Source organism: Gadus morhua, chromosome 1 (assembly GCF_902167405.1).
Source record: "Gadus morhua chromosome 1, gadMor3.0, whole genome shotgun sequence".
NCBI lineage: Eukaryota > Metazoa > Chordata > Actinopteri > Gadiformes > Gadidae > Gadus > Gadus morhua.
In genome coordinates, this window is record NC_044048.1 from 7,554,884 (window position 1) to 7,568,210 (window position 13,327).

A 13,327-nucleotide genomic window follows, 5' to 3' on the forward strand; every position below is an offset into this window, starting at 1 on the left:
GTTAAATGAACACAATGAATTGACCAATCTCTGATCCAACTTAAATTATTTATTAAGCTGAATGCTGAACATTCATAACGTTTCCATGTTCATTTCAAGTAGTCATTTACACAGCTTTACTAATTATTATTATTATTAATTTTTTTAAACATGCCATTTCTTTATGGCAATATAGCACAAGAAACACACTAAACTAAACACATAGTCCCTTGAAAGGAAGAATGTTAGGCAAAACAGCTTTATACTCAAGCCCGTCCCGTCCATCGAAACATGATGTTAACACGGCTCAACAACAGTACAGCCAGCGGGACTCGAGCAGACGATAAAACATCCTGAACACTAGGCAAGGCAAGGCAAGGCAACTTTATTTATATAGCACTTTTCATACACGAGGCAGACTCAAAGTGCTTCACATATAAACATTGTCATACAATAAAATAAAATAATAGATAAGTAAAAGAAAACATATGCAAAGAAATGAGTAAAGTTAAAAAGGCATTTTAGTAAAATAAAGGCAAAGTATTTAAGATTTAGCTGAAAGCTAAAGCAAACATAAAATAGAAAAAGGCATTTTAGTATTAAAATAGAAAATAAAGGCAAAGTTAAAAAAGCTTTTTAGAAAGTGCAATGTATTTAAGATTCAGCAGAAAGCTATAGCAAACATAAAAGTCTTCAGTCTTGTTTTAAAGGTGCTCAGAGTTGGGGCAAGTCTTAAATCCTCTGGGAGTTTATTCCAGCTATTTGTTGCATAGTAACTAAATCCTGCTTTCCCATGTTATGTCTTTACTCTGGGGATAATTAACAGGTTGGTCTCAGAGGATCTTAGTGGTCTAGAAGGCTGATCTAGTGGAAGCATATCAGTTAAATATTTTGGGCCTAAACCATGTAGGGATTTATAGGTTGGCAACATGATTTTAAAGTCAATTCTCTGACCTACAGGAAGCCAATGTAACGATTTCAGAATTGGTGTAATATGATCAAATTTTTTGGTCTTTGTTAGAACTCTAGCAGCAGCATTCTGAACAAGCTGAAGCTTCCTCAGAGTTTGTTTTGGGAGACCTGTAAGGAGACCATTGCAGTAATCAAGCTTACTAGTGATAAAGGCATGTACAAGTTTTTGTAAGTCTTCGGTGGACATGAGCCCTCTAAGTCTTGCTACATTTTTAAGGTGATAATATGCCGATTTTGTAACTTATTGGATGTGACTGTCGAAATGTAAATCTGAATCCATGATAACCCCTAGGTTTCTGGCTTTGATTGAGGTTTTCAGGGACAGAGAGTGAAGGTGTTCGGTTACTTTAAGCCTTTCCGTTTTAGAACCAAATACAATTATCTGTTTTGTCCTCATTTAGTTGAAGGAAATTTCGGCACATCCATTCTTTCACTTGCTCAATGCACTGGCACAGCAGATCTATGGGCCGATAGTCATTTGGTGATAGCGATACATAGATTTGCGTGTCATCAGCATAGCAATGATGGTCAATATTGTTATTTTGCATGATTTGCTCTAGTGGGAGCATGTAGATGTGGAATAAAGAGGGTCCTAAGATCGAACCTTGTGGGACTCCACATGTCACGTTGGTTGATTCTGATACAAAGTCGCCAATGGAAACAAAGTAGTTCCTATTTTGTAGGTAGGACCTGAACCAATTAAAGACGGTGCCTGAAAGCCCCACCCAGTTTTCTACCCTGTCCAGAAGTAATGTATGGTCTACAGTGTCGAATGCAGCACTGAGGTCAAGTAGCATTGAGATTTTGCCAGAGTCTGTGTTAAGACGGATGTCGTTTAAAACTTTAATAAGGGCGGTCTCTGTGCTGTGCAGGGGTCGAAATCCTGATTGGAAGGTGTCATAGCAACCAGTTGATGCCAGGAAGTGATTAAGTTGCTGGAGGACAACTTTCTCAATGATTTTACTTATGAAGGGTAGATTTGATATTGGTCTGTAGTTGTTAATAACAGAGGCATCTAGGCTCCGCTTTTTTAAAAGGGGTTTAATAACTGCAGTTTTCAAAGCTTTTGGGAAATTGCCTGACTGGAGAGAGTTGTTAACTATCTGCAATATGTCTGCTACTAGGCAGTCGAAAACATTCTTAAAGAGGTTGGTAGGTATAGTATCAAGGCAACAGGTGGATGTCTTTAGTTGTGTCAGTTTCCACAAGATTTTGAGAGTCTATGGCTGGGTTGCACCAACATGGATTAAATTAATCCTGGTTTAGGGTTAATCTAGGGTTAGTAAATCTAGGTTTAAACTGGTTTATAATTAATCAGAGATGCGTTGCACATCTTAGTTTTAACTCTGGATTAGTTAACCTAGTTTAAACAAGGATTAAAATAGGATTAGTTTGTGTTCAGTCTGCCATGATGGATCCCGGCTAAATGTGAACAAATTGCACAATATAATCCACAATTTTATATCTTTTTTCTATCCTACATCGTGAAAAAAAACAACGGTTCACGAGAGAGGGCTCGTGAATATATTCACGAGCTCACTTTTTGAATAAAGTTAACCGTTAATTTACCTTAACTGTTACAGTTGACACTGACAGTGAACACAAGTAGCTACATTTATTAAGAGATGGCACGTCAACGAAAGATGTTGCTGTCGGAATTGATGGAGGACTTTGGTATTATAATTGAGGATAAAAAGACTGACAGCGTTACGCTGGAAAAAAAGGAGGAGACCTGGGTCATGTTAGCGGAGCGCTTCAATGGCTCAACTGGCATTAAGGCTGCGTCTCATTTCTACCCCTTACCCCTCCCCCTTGGTAAGGGTGTCCCAATTCTCATTTGGGTTAAGGGGTAGGGCGAAGACAAAAGGCTACGTAGCCCTTTAAACAAAGCTATCCAAGGACCACACTTTAAAGGGAGGGCTTCGAGGAAAATCCGGCCGAAAATGCATTTTTACTAGTTGTTATCATTCGGACTCATGCTGTAAAGTTGACTGTATATTCGGCTCGAAGTCATTCACGGACAATGCGATCTCTGAGCTCGATATAAAACATGACATAACGGTAAATAACCGTTGAACTATACATACAAGATTTTGGCGCTCTCTAGTGGCCAACCGAAATCGCCAAATAAACAAACAGCAGCGATGGCTCAAGCGAAGGACACGCACAAATGTAAGTATTTTCAGCACTTTAATTACGGCAGACTGGTGTAATAATACTATTTTCGTGCGGTTTTTAATTGTGAAGTTAGTTTTTAATCACTAGTCAAGATGGTTTGATTCACTAGTCAAGTTTGTTTTGAATCACTAGAAGCCGATGCTAATGTGTTCCGCTATCGCTATTTGTTGAGAGATATCCGATTCCGATAACCCTTGACATGACATGTTAAGGTTTCAAGTAAAATTTGTGTGCAGTGGATTTGCTTACTACTACTATTACTTGGTTGATTATACCGGCGCACTGCTTTGATATCGGTAAAGCTGCCACCTAGGCTACGTCACTCGCCTGTCAAACAGAAGATTTCCTTTCCACTTTTACCTCAGGGACACCACAGGAGACCAGACGGCTCATTCATTTCAGGGCGACCAGGGACAATGAGTTCCTAAAATCGAAAATGATCGCCAGAAAACAGTGGGAGTGAGTCTTACGTTGTTCAATCTTTTCATTCTTGCGTCTGTTTTCTACTTTGGTATTTCTGTGTTGAGCTCAATAGCCCACTGAATGTCTGTGTCGTTATACTGTACGTTGGCTGTGATGTAGGCTTTTTCTGGAAGAAATGGGGGTGGAGGGGAAAGTGACCAGGCAACAGGCTTCTAAGAAGTGGGAGAACCTCAAAAAGAAGTACAAGGTATGTGTCTAGTTTGAAATAAACAATTACCATTTGCCTAATGAATGTATCAACCAAACGAGACCATTGTTTTTGTTGTAATTGAGTATTTGCTGTGTGTGTGTGTGTGTGTGTGTGTGTGTGTGTGTGTGTGTGTGTGTTTGTTTTTTCAGGATTTGAGGACTCCCAAAACTCGGGTCGGGGACTGAAAGTGGGGAGGTGACTGTGGCGACGTGGCAGTATTATGACTTGATGCACGAGGTTCTTGGTGCCCGGCCAGCAATTGACCCACCAGTCCTTGTGTCATCTATTCAAGACCCCATGGTTATCCTCATGGTGATGTGGTTTCATGAATTTCACTAACTGCTATTCAAACATGTTTCATGAGATATTAGCTGAACATTTCTAAAGAAAATTACTTCTAACAACTGACTTGCATTGTTTCTTTAGGAGATGGTGGAGCCCTACACCCAAGGTTGACCTCCACCTTGTCTTCATCATCCCGAAGGCCCGCTCTATCACAGAACGTGCCTTGGATTGGCGGTAATTAAAGCGCTGCTGCACCCGCCCAATCACCGGCTCTTTATAGGGAGTCAACAGACATACGGGCGTCTGGAGGCAGGGGTACCCACCATCACCTAAAAGCATGTAACCCGGCGGTGGATACCTGGCAGTCAAATAAAAATAACAGTTTTTCATTACCCTTGTCCTTTATGTTTCTTGGACGGAATGTAACTGATAATTTCGTTGCTCTGTAACATGTGCAATGACAACAAATAAAATCCTATCCTATGGCAATGTTTTGATATGTTGAGGGGAGTGTCTTATGTCTGCATTTATTTGAAAGAGCATATGCACAGAAAAGCAGACGGACGGAGTTACAATGGAGATCCTGCAAGTTTTTAAAGCCATTTTACCCCGTTTTACCCCTCTGTATTGAGGGGCAAGGGGAAGGGGTAAGGGGGAGGGGTAAGGGGAAGGGGTAAGGGCTAGAAATGGGATTGGGCCTAAGGAGGTGAGGGACAAGTCACAACTGAAAGCCTGCTGGAAGAACTTAAAGGCAAAGGCAAAAAAGGATGCGGCAGAAGAGAGGAGGGGGATGTTTAAAACTGGCGGAGGACCACCACCAATGATTACGGACCCTCTATCGAAAAAAATCATTAATATGATCCCGCAGCAGATTTCCCCCCTTCCTAACCCATACGACGATGACGGCGCATTAGAGAGGAATACAGCGACAGAAATTGAAAGTAAGTACCGTTAACTAGTAACCATAGCTCGTTAACTACATTTTATAACCGTTTTTATAATATTATTAATAACGTAACTTAGCAGGTTACAATAATGTGTCACCCCCTCTGTCCAAAGCCATTAATCGCAGCAATGAAAGCCTAACGTAAAAAATAAAAAACGTTAAAATAGTAACGTTTGTCTTTAGCTGTGGGTATCCTTCTATTAATTTGTTTCATGTCTTCTGTGTTTTTGTTCGTTTAGCTGAGACTTTCATTGTGCTCGACCTGATTGAGCCACTGGAGCCGGATGATGGAAACCTGAGAGAAGAAGCAGCATCATCAGTGAATGCCCCTGCTGAAAAGTGCTCTAAGCTTGGCTGTCACCGGGAACTTCTGAGATTGGAGACAGAAAGATGCATGCTTGACATCGAAAATGCCCATATAAAAAAAGAAGTCCTTTTGCTTCAGAAAGAGGTCCTATCGCTTCAGAAGCAAAAGCTACTCGACATATGCGAGCCGCAACTATAATTTGTAATTAATGAAGTAGCCTAGTAATTAAGTAGTGAATGAATTCTGAAACTGTGATATCATTAACGTATTTATTTTTGAATAAGCAATTGCCTTCCCCCCTGTATTGTGTTATATTTGTATGATAAAATGTTTCTTTCAATTCAATTGCCATTCTCCTTGTCTTGATTTTCTGGTGAGTTCTTCTGGAGGAGAAAGTAAGAAGCATATAAATTAGTAAGTATGGGTTAAGGTAATCTAATGTAGAAGTGCCCTTAGTATCCATCAACACATACAATTATGTCAATACTGACCTGAATTATGCTGCAAAGTGATTTTCAATCAGTGTTCTCCTGACAGCATTGCCATTTGGGTTTGCAGCATTCTGCACTTGAGCATCTTCCAGGTCGTTCTGAAGTGGGTCCTCATCCACCTCTGGTAGCTCGTCTCCTACTCTCTTCCCAAAGTTATACAGCACAGCTACTGCAATGATGACGGCCAGGGTAGTGTCCACTTTTGTGCGGAGTCCCTCTTTTATACATGGAAATCTCCGCTTCCACACACCAAATACTCTCTCTATTATTCCTCTGGTTTGAATGTGGGAGTAATTGTAATTTTTCTCTGCCTGGGTCTGAGGGTTCAAAAGAGGTGTCATCAGGTAGGGGCGACATGCATAGCCATTGTCACCCACTAGGTGTCCATGGATGTCCCCTTCTTCCAGCAGTGCACAAAGTTGACTGTTGTCGAAGATACGGCTGTCATGTGTGGATCCTGGCCATCTCGCAACAACGTTTGTGATCCTGGCCTGGTCATCGCACACAACCTGGACATTAATCGAGCAGTAGCCCTTTCGATTGCGAAACAGTTCCCCATTCTCACCACCTGGATTGGTAATGGGAACGTGGGTGCAGTCAATAGCCCCAATTACTCCCGGAAAACCTGCTCTCCGATAGAATCCAGCTGTTGTCTCTCTCCTCGGTTCAAAACGTATATACTGACCCTTCAATCTGGCAATTGCCTTCGACACTCTTCTGACAATCCTGCAGACTGTGGATTTATGAACTCCAAAAAGATCCCCGTCAACCAACTGAAAACAGCCGGTAGCGTAAAATCGCAATGCTATTAAAAGCTGGTGGCACAGCAAAGTTCCTCTCACTTTGATGCTTGATAGCTGGTCCAACCTTCCCATTGAGGCATATGACAGATTCTTTGGTGAATCTATATCGCTGTGAAAACTCGCTATTTTCATAAAATTCCATTGGGTTTAATCTATCTCTAATTTTCCTGCGAGGAATTCTTTCCTCTAACGCCATCCAGCGAAGATATGCAGCCATGTTCTCAAGAAAACAGCGATAAACCTAACATAAACCTCCTCCAGAGGTGGTTTAAATATAACTGTTAAACCAGGATTAAACTAGGTTTGAAATTGCTGGTGCAACGGATTGAAATTTAATCTCAGTTTAAATTGAGTTTAAACTGAGATTACCAAAGGGTTAAATATAACCAGGATTAATATTAAACTATGTTTAAACCAGGTTAGAGTTTGGTGCAACACGGTTAACAGTTAAACCTTGAATTAATCCAGTTTAAGAGTTAATCCATGTTGGTGCAACCCAGCCTATAACATTAAAGCATGCCATCCTTGCCACGTTATTTTTGCCTGAACAGGGTGGTAGTCCAACATTTTAGTTTGAAGTGGAGATATTGATGGCGCGTCTGATACCTTCAATTTTATCAGTATAAAAAGCTGCAAACTCATTGCATTTCTGCGTGGAATGGAGATCAGGTGGAATTTGTGTTGGGGGGTTGGTCAGTCTGTCAACAGTTGCAAAAAGGGTTTTTGCATTATTAGAGTTGGTTTTAATGATATTGGAGAAAAATGTTTCTCTAGCATTTTTTAAGTCTAAATTGTAGGCACGGATGCTCTCTTTATAGATATCATGGTGAATATGAAGTTTTGTTTTACGCCAGATGCGTTCAACCTTCCTGCATTATTTTTTCTGTGCTGTTACAGAAGCAGCTTTTCTCCAGGGTGCCTTTAGCTTTCCAGAAATCGTTTTAACCTTATAAGGTGCAATGACATCTATGACTTTCAAAATTTTCAAATTAAAGTTTTCTACAAGATCATCAGCAGAACATGGGTTTAGAGGTGGTAGCAAGGAGATGGCCTTTTTAAAAAAGTACATTAGAATCTTCATTGATATACCGTTTTTTGACAGTGTTTGATTTGTCTGTATGTCGGGAATAAAATATATGTTAAAGAAAACACAAAAGTGGTCAGACAAGGAAGGATCAGTCACAGAGAGATCAGAAACATTGAGGCCCTTTGTGATAACCAGGTCTAGAGTGTGCCCCTTACAATGAGTAGCCTCTTTCACATGTTGAGACAGTTCAAATGTGTCCAAAATGGTAAAAAGTTTTTTTGCACACTTGTCATTCAAATCATCAGTATGAAAATTGAAGTCACCAGTTATAACTAGACAGTCAAATTATGTGGAGATGCTAGACAATAATTCTGTGAAGTCATCGAAAAAATTTGCAGAATATGTGGGTGGCCTGTAAATAATTAATAGGAGAACTCTGGGGGAGCATTTCAATACAGCACTAAGGTATTCGAACGATGGAAAATTACCAAATAACATCCGTTTCCCCTGAAATACATTTTTAAATATAGCAGCAACCCCTCCACCTCTTTTTCCAGATCTACATGCATCAAAAAAGTTATAGTCGGGAGGAGCTGTCTCTATCAGAACGGTTGCACTGTTATTTTGTTCCAGCCATGTTTCAGTTAAAAACATAAAATCAAGTGTTAATAAAATCATTAACTAAAAATGATTTGCTATTAAGAGACCTCACATTAAGTAGAGCCATCCTGATGGTGCTGTTGATAGGCTTTAAGGTTGTTTTTGGTTTGGAGGCAATAGATATGAGATTTGTGAGGTAAGCAGTGTGTCTAAGTTTCCCTTTTTTTACTCTCTTATGCCGCTTTTCCACTGCATGGTACCAGCTCGACACGACTCGACTCGACTCGACTCAGCTCGCCTTTTTTGCGTTTCCACCGCGAAAACATGGTACCTGGTACCTGAAGTGGCCGCTTTTTCTAGTACCGTCTCTCTCTAGGTACCAAGCGGCTGAGCCGATGCTAAAAGGTGACGTCGGCAGACGGCCGGCCACTGATTGGCCAGAGAGTGTGACGAAGTCACGAGAGCGACATGGCAACCAGAGCCTTATAGCAGCGCCGCAGCCAACATATATTCCACTTCTTCAACTTCTTCAACATGACAACTAGTAAGTCTACACAGTGGTCCATTGCTGAGGTGCAGACGCTTCTGTGTCTTGTGGCCGAGGATAGAATTCAGAAAGAGCTGGACGGAGCCACCCGTAATGAAAAGGTGTATAAGGAGGTCGCTAAATTGATGCAAGACAATGGTTACATCAGGTCGTACGTGCAGTGTCGAGATAAGCTCAAAAAGCTTAAAAGCGACTATAAAGCCATTAAGGACCAGAACGGCAGGAGTGGGTCGAACCGAAAAACGTGGAAGTGGTACGACCAAATGGACGCCATTTACGGCCACAGACCGGCAAACAACGGGAGGGAGAGTGGCATCGACTCGGCCACGAGTTTGTTGGAGGAAATTAATAATAATGGTAAGTGTTTTTATGAACCCATTCCATAGTCTGCTTGAAAGCAACATTCAAAATTACCGGAAAAAGTTTAAAGGTGACCCCACATGTCCTTAAAGAGCTTAACATTTTGGTATTCGTATGGTTAAAATGGCTGACGATTTGATAGAGTTATGAAGGTCCAAAAAACGTACGGAAGAAATAAAAGTAATAAAGGTTTGAATAACAAGTGTGAATGCTCCAGCATTGACGCTATTCACATTAATTAATGTTATTTTTAAGTGTTGCATTATGGTGTGCACTGCATTTACTTATGTTGTGCATGTACACTTTTGTTCAAGACTTCCTATGTACAAACGAAGAAGGCGGTTTGGTCGACAGTGATGAACCCCCAGCAGCAGCTTCAACACCGCCACCGCTCACGCCCACAGAACCACCTTCTCCAACGTCCAGCACCAGCACCACTGGTAAGAAATAGTTCACATCATCTAGCTTTTAGGGTGCACTCACACTAGGCCATTGTGGCCTAGTGTGAGCGCACCCTTAGCTTCAATTGTATTTTCCCAATACATTTTTTAAAACTTGCTTTGGTTAACCACCTCCCATTTCTACCTGTCTTCATTGTTGTCTAGACAAGAGAAAAAGGAGCCTGTCGCAACAGGAGCACTCGGCTCAATTGATGGAATGTCTCAGAGAAATGCACTCCGATGACATCGCCCAACAGGATGGGGCCCGGGCCCAGCGTGACAACCACCTCCAGCTGCTCCTCATTGACGCCCGAGAAGCGAGGGAGCAGGAAGCATCATTGAGGAGAGAGGAGGCGGCACAGACTTCTGAGTTCCACCGATCGTTCCTTGGTGTGTTCGGCCAACTGGTGGAGGCAATGCGTGACCGACGTGTTTGAACCACTCCCCCAGATTCTCTAGTCAAGTTTATATTATATTTATAAGTGTATATATATATATATATATTAAAAATATAATAATTATTCAACTTTTTTGTAAATAGTTTATATGCCACCTTTTTGTAAGTAATTTATGTTCCACCTTTGTGTTTAAAAGTTTGCTTTGCTGCACTGATTTGCTCCTATTCTGTTTGTTAATAAATTATAAGTAACTTATGTGATTGTTTCATGATTTTGTAATTCATGTCATTACACTGGTAGGAAAAGTCATTACACACAAAATAAATAACTAGTAATTGTTCTTTACCCTCTTTTGGATTGTGAGGTGCTCAAGTGCCGTCTGTAAAAAGGCAATAGGAAGTCTATTGACATAAGGTAATATAATGTGGCAAAGTTATAAAAGCTATTGAAAAATATATACCGCCCAACCTACACCTGGCTGAATATTTGCAAAGAAGCTGCAATCATATTCTAAGATTTTACCAAATAATGGTGTAAATGTTTAAATATAAACTTTTAAGTGATAGTACCAGTGCTGTCCTTTTCCCCTATATTAATTACGGTTCAGAAAGAAACCAGACCCAGTTCACATTTTTTAAAGGGTGTCTAGAGTATTTTCCCTTCAAATGTTACTCGATTTTTCTTAAATGTTTTAATCTTTTAGCATTTAATGCCAGTAAATCTTGGCAACCTTTACAAATGATAAAACAAAAGTGGAGACATGTATGAAAAGAATAAAAGTTTAATGTTTTCACAACATACAAAATGTGATGTGTATACCTACATGGCAAATTCACAATGTATTCTAACATTAATTTACGTTAATTATTCGCCAACAAGAACTGCATTAGACCCTCCCGTACATTGATGCCCTCAACATCCTGTGCCACTGCCACCCCAGGCTCTGCTGGTTGTACATCCAACTCGGTCAACTCGGTCTCATAAGTCTCTCCATGATTTTCACAAAGGTTGTGCAGAGCACAGCAAGTCATAACCATAGACTTAACCAGTTGGAGATCAGAGTCGTTCCTTTTCAGGAGGCACCGCCACCTTCCTTTAAGCCGGCCAAAAGCGTTTTCAACAACCACCCTTACTCTACTGAATTTTCTGTTGAACATCTGCTGTTCTGCTGTAAGTCGTCCTGTGTCTTGGAAGGGTTTCAAGAGCCAGTTCTGCAAAGGATATGCTGAGTCTCCTAGGATGTAATAGCCAGCAGTCACCCCTCCAATGTTCCTGGTGCGAGCTGGGAAGTGGTTCCCTCGGCTGGCTAACTCCCACAGTTTGGACACTCTCAGAACCCTGGCATCATGCATGCTCCCTGCCAGTCCAGCAAACACGTTCCAAAACAGCCCCTTTCCATCGACAACACCTTGAAGGAGGATGGAGTGCCAGCCTTTACGGTTGAAGAAGTCACAATGGTAGTCCTGTGGTGCGAGGATTGGTATGTGGGATCCATCGATCGCACCAACACAGTGTGGGAGCCCCCACCTGTTCTCAATGTAGGTAGCCATTTCGCGGAACTTCACCTCGTCTGGATAACGGATTTGTTCTGGCACCAACAATGTCTCTGCTGCAGCACAAAAATCCTGCACACACCGGCACACAGTTGTGATGCTCACTCCAAAAAGATGTCCAATACTCCTATACTCGGAGCCAGTAGCGAGCTTCCACAGTGCAATGGCCACTCTCTTCTTCAGGGGCACACATCCGCGGAAATTGGTGTCTTGCCGCTCCAAAACTGGACGCAGTTTGTTGGTCAAGAAGCCAAACGTTTCTTCAGACATCCTGAAGTTCTCCACCCACTGCTCATTTGTGAAGCCGGGAACAATCACATCCCACCATTCCGAGGATCGGTTGTGCGCCCAGGCCGATGGTTTGCGGCGGAAATGTTGTGACGAGAGTAGCATCTGAAACACACACACACACACAGGCTAAATATTTTAGTACTTATAGAAATGGCTTGCAATCATTAAAACGTTGTACACTGGACTTATTTTGTACGAGCTAGCTAGCATTAGCAACAGTTAGCTTACCTGGATGCGTCTTTTCTTGGAGGCTTGATTCCTCTCATCTTCGGCTTCACACTGTTGAATATACTCCAACACTCTCCGGGACTTTTCGAGTGTATTTTGTCTCGCCGCGTGCAGCCTTCTCTGACTCTCTTCTCCTTTGTGTCTTACAAAAAGCACCACACCGAGCAGCACGAATACCATTGCTTCGATGTCCTCCATTGTTGTTATGGGGGTTCTGTCCACGCGTGGGTTGGGTAGGTCTTGTTTGCGTCGCGTACAAAAATACGTCACGGCCCTTTCGCGCAGCCGACCCCGCCCACGTCCCGGAGGTACTATTTGCGGTGGAAAAGCACCCGCGCTGCTACCGTGTCGAGTCGTGTCGAGTCGTGTCGTGTCGAGTCGAGCTACATGTGCGGTGGAAAAGCGGCATTAGTGGCTACAGCATGAATGCGAAAGTTGCCCTGCTTTGACGTAGGCAACCTTGGGTTCAGCAGATTATGTGAAACTTCCTTTATACTGTGTCTACGGTTGAACCCTTTTTTGTATCAGTAATACTCAGGACTACTATCAGTACGGGGGGGGTGGGGCGCCATCCTCCTGGGTGTTAGCAGCCTGCGGCCATGACGTGTTCAATGCATTTTTGGCAACAGGCTGTTCTTCCCCTTGTCTGGAAGGGGGGTCGACTCAGCAGGGACTGAGGACGTCTGTCTGGAGGTAAGTTAGGAGGACGGTGCGACAGGGGGTGAGGCGAGGTTCGGGAGGGTGGTGTTGGTGAGTGAGCTGTTTGGATGCTAGTTGGATGCCTGTTGGTCTATTAAAGTGGCCACCATGTGGGTCAGGGCCTCTACTTGGGCACTGAGCTGCTGAATGGTCGGGGGGTTAATACTCTCCGCAGCTGTGGCTCGTGGCCGGTCGTTACCCTGCCAATTTTCCGGTTTCCACTTTGGCATTATGTGCATGTGTTGGTTTTTGGCGAGGGAGTTGGCCAAGTCTGCGCTGGTGCTCATTTTCATCACTAAGTATTCTCATTACCTGGCCGAGGATTTCCTCATCTGTGACACGGCTGTTGGAGATGAGGGGTCTCAATCTCTGTCGACGCTCCTTGTGCTTTGGTCCCAGGCCCTGGTAGATAGTGTGGAGGAATACTTCTTGTATTGTCTTGGGTTCATAGGAGATCTCTGCATTGTTCTGCTTTGATTGGAAAATAAGTTTTTGTTTAAGTCCAATCATGCGGTACAGAAACTGCTGTGGCGACTCCTGTTCAGACTGC

The 13,327-nt window shown here is 42.4% G+C and overlaps 2 protein-coding genes and 1 long non-coding RNA gene across 3 annotated transcripts; 2 read left to right on the forward strand and 1 right to left on the reverse strand.

The window, feature by feature from the left end:
* The first annotated feature begins 3,498 nt into the window (after positions 1-3,498).
* LOC115548799 (uncharacterized) lies at positions 3,499-3,783 on the forward strand. Its single transcript, XR_003977646.1, has 2 exons — positions 3,499-3,588; positions 3,712-3,783. It is a non-coding gene; the product is annotated as an uncharacterized LOC115548799 (long non-coding RNA).
* Positions 3,784-8,671: 4,888 nt separating this feature from the next.
* Positions 8,672-10,643, forward strand: LOC115549510 (zinc finger and SCAN domain-containing protein 29-like). Its single transcript, XM_030365033.1, has 3 exons — positions 8,672-9,165; positions 9,483-9,608; positions 9,774-10,643. The coding sequence occupies exons 1-3, from the start codon at positions 8,796-8,798 to the stop codon at positions 10,043-10,045; spliced, it is 768 nt and encodes a 255-aa protein (XP_030220893.1). The 5' UTR covers positions 8,672-8,795; the 3' UTR covers positions 10,046-10,643.
* A 128-nt stretch (positions 10,644-10,771) lies between these two features.
* LOC115548789 (protein ANTAGONIST OF LIKE HETEROCHROMATIN PROTEIN 1) lies at positions 10,772-12,443 on the reverse strand. Its single transcript, XM_030364002.1, has one exon. It carries the CDS (start codon positions 11,950-11,952, stop codon positions 10,867-10,869), a length of 1,086 nt encoding a protein of 361 aa, XP_030219862.1. The 5' UTR covers positions 11,953-12,443; the 3' UTR covers positions 10,772-10,866.
* Positions 12,444-13,327: the final 884 nt, after the last annotated feature.

Excerpts from the sequence above, each read along its gene's own strand:
- LOC115548789 (XM_030364002.1), bottom strand. The coding sequence starts at position 11,952 with ATGCTACTCTCGTCACAACATTTCCGCCGCAAACCATCGGCCTGGGCG.
- LOC115549510 (XM_030365033.1), top strand. The coding sequence starts at position 8,796 with ATGACAACTAGTAAGTCTACACAGTGGTCCATTGCTGAGGTGCAGACG. Across the intron at positions 9,166-9,482 it reads GGAGGAAATTAATAATAATG|ACTTCCTATGTACAAACGAA; the intron begins GTAAGTGTTTTT and ends CTTTTGTTCAAG. Across the intron at positions 9,609-9,773 it reads GTCCAGCACCAGCACCACTG|ACAAGAGAAAAAGGAGCCTG; the intron begins GTAAGAAATAGT and ends ATTGTTGTCTAG.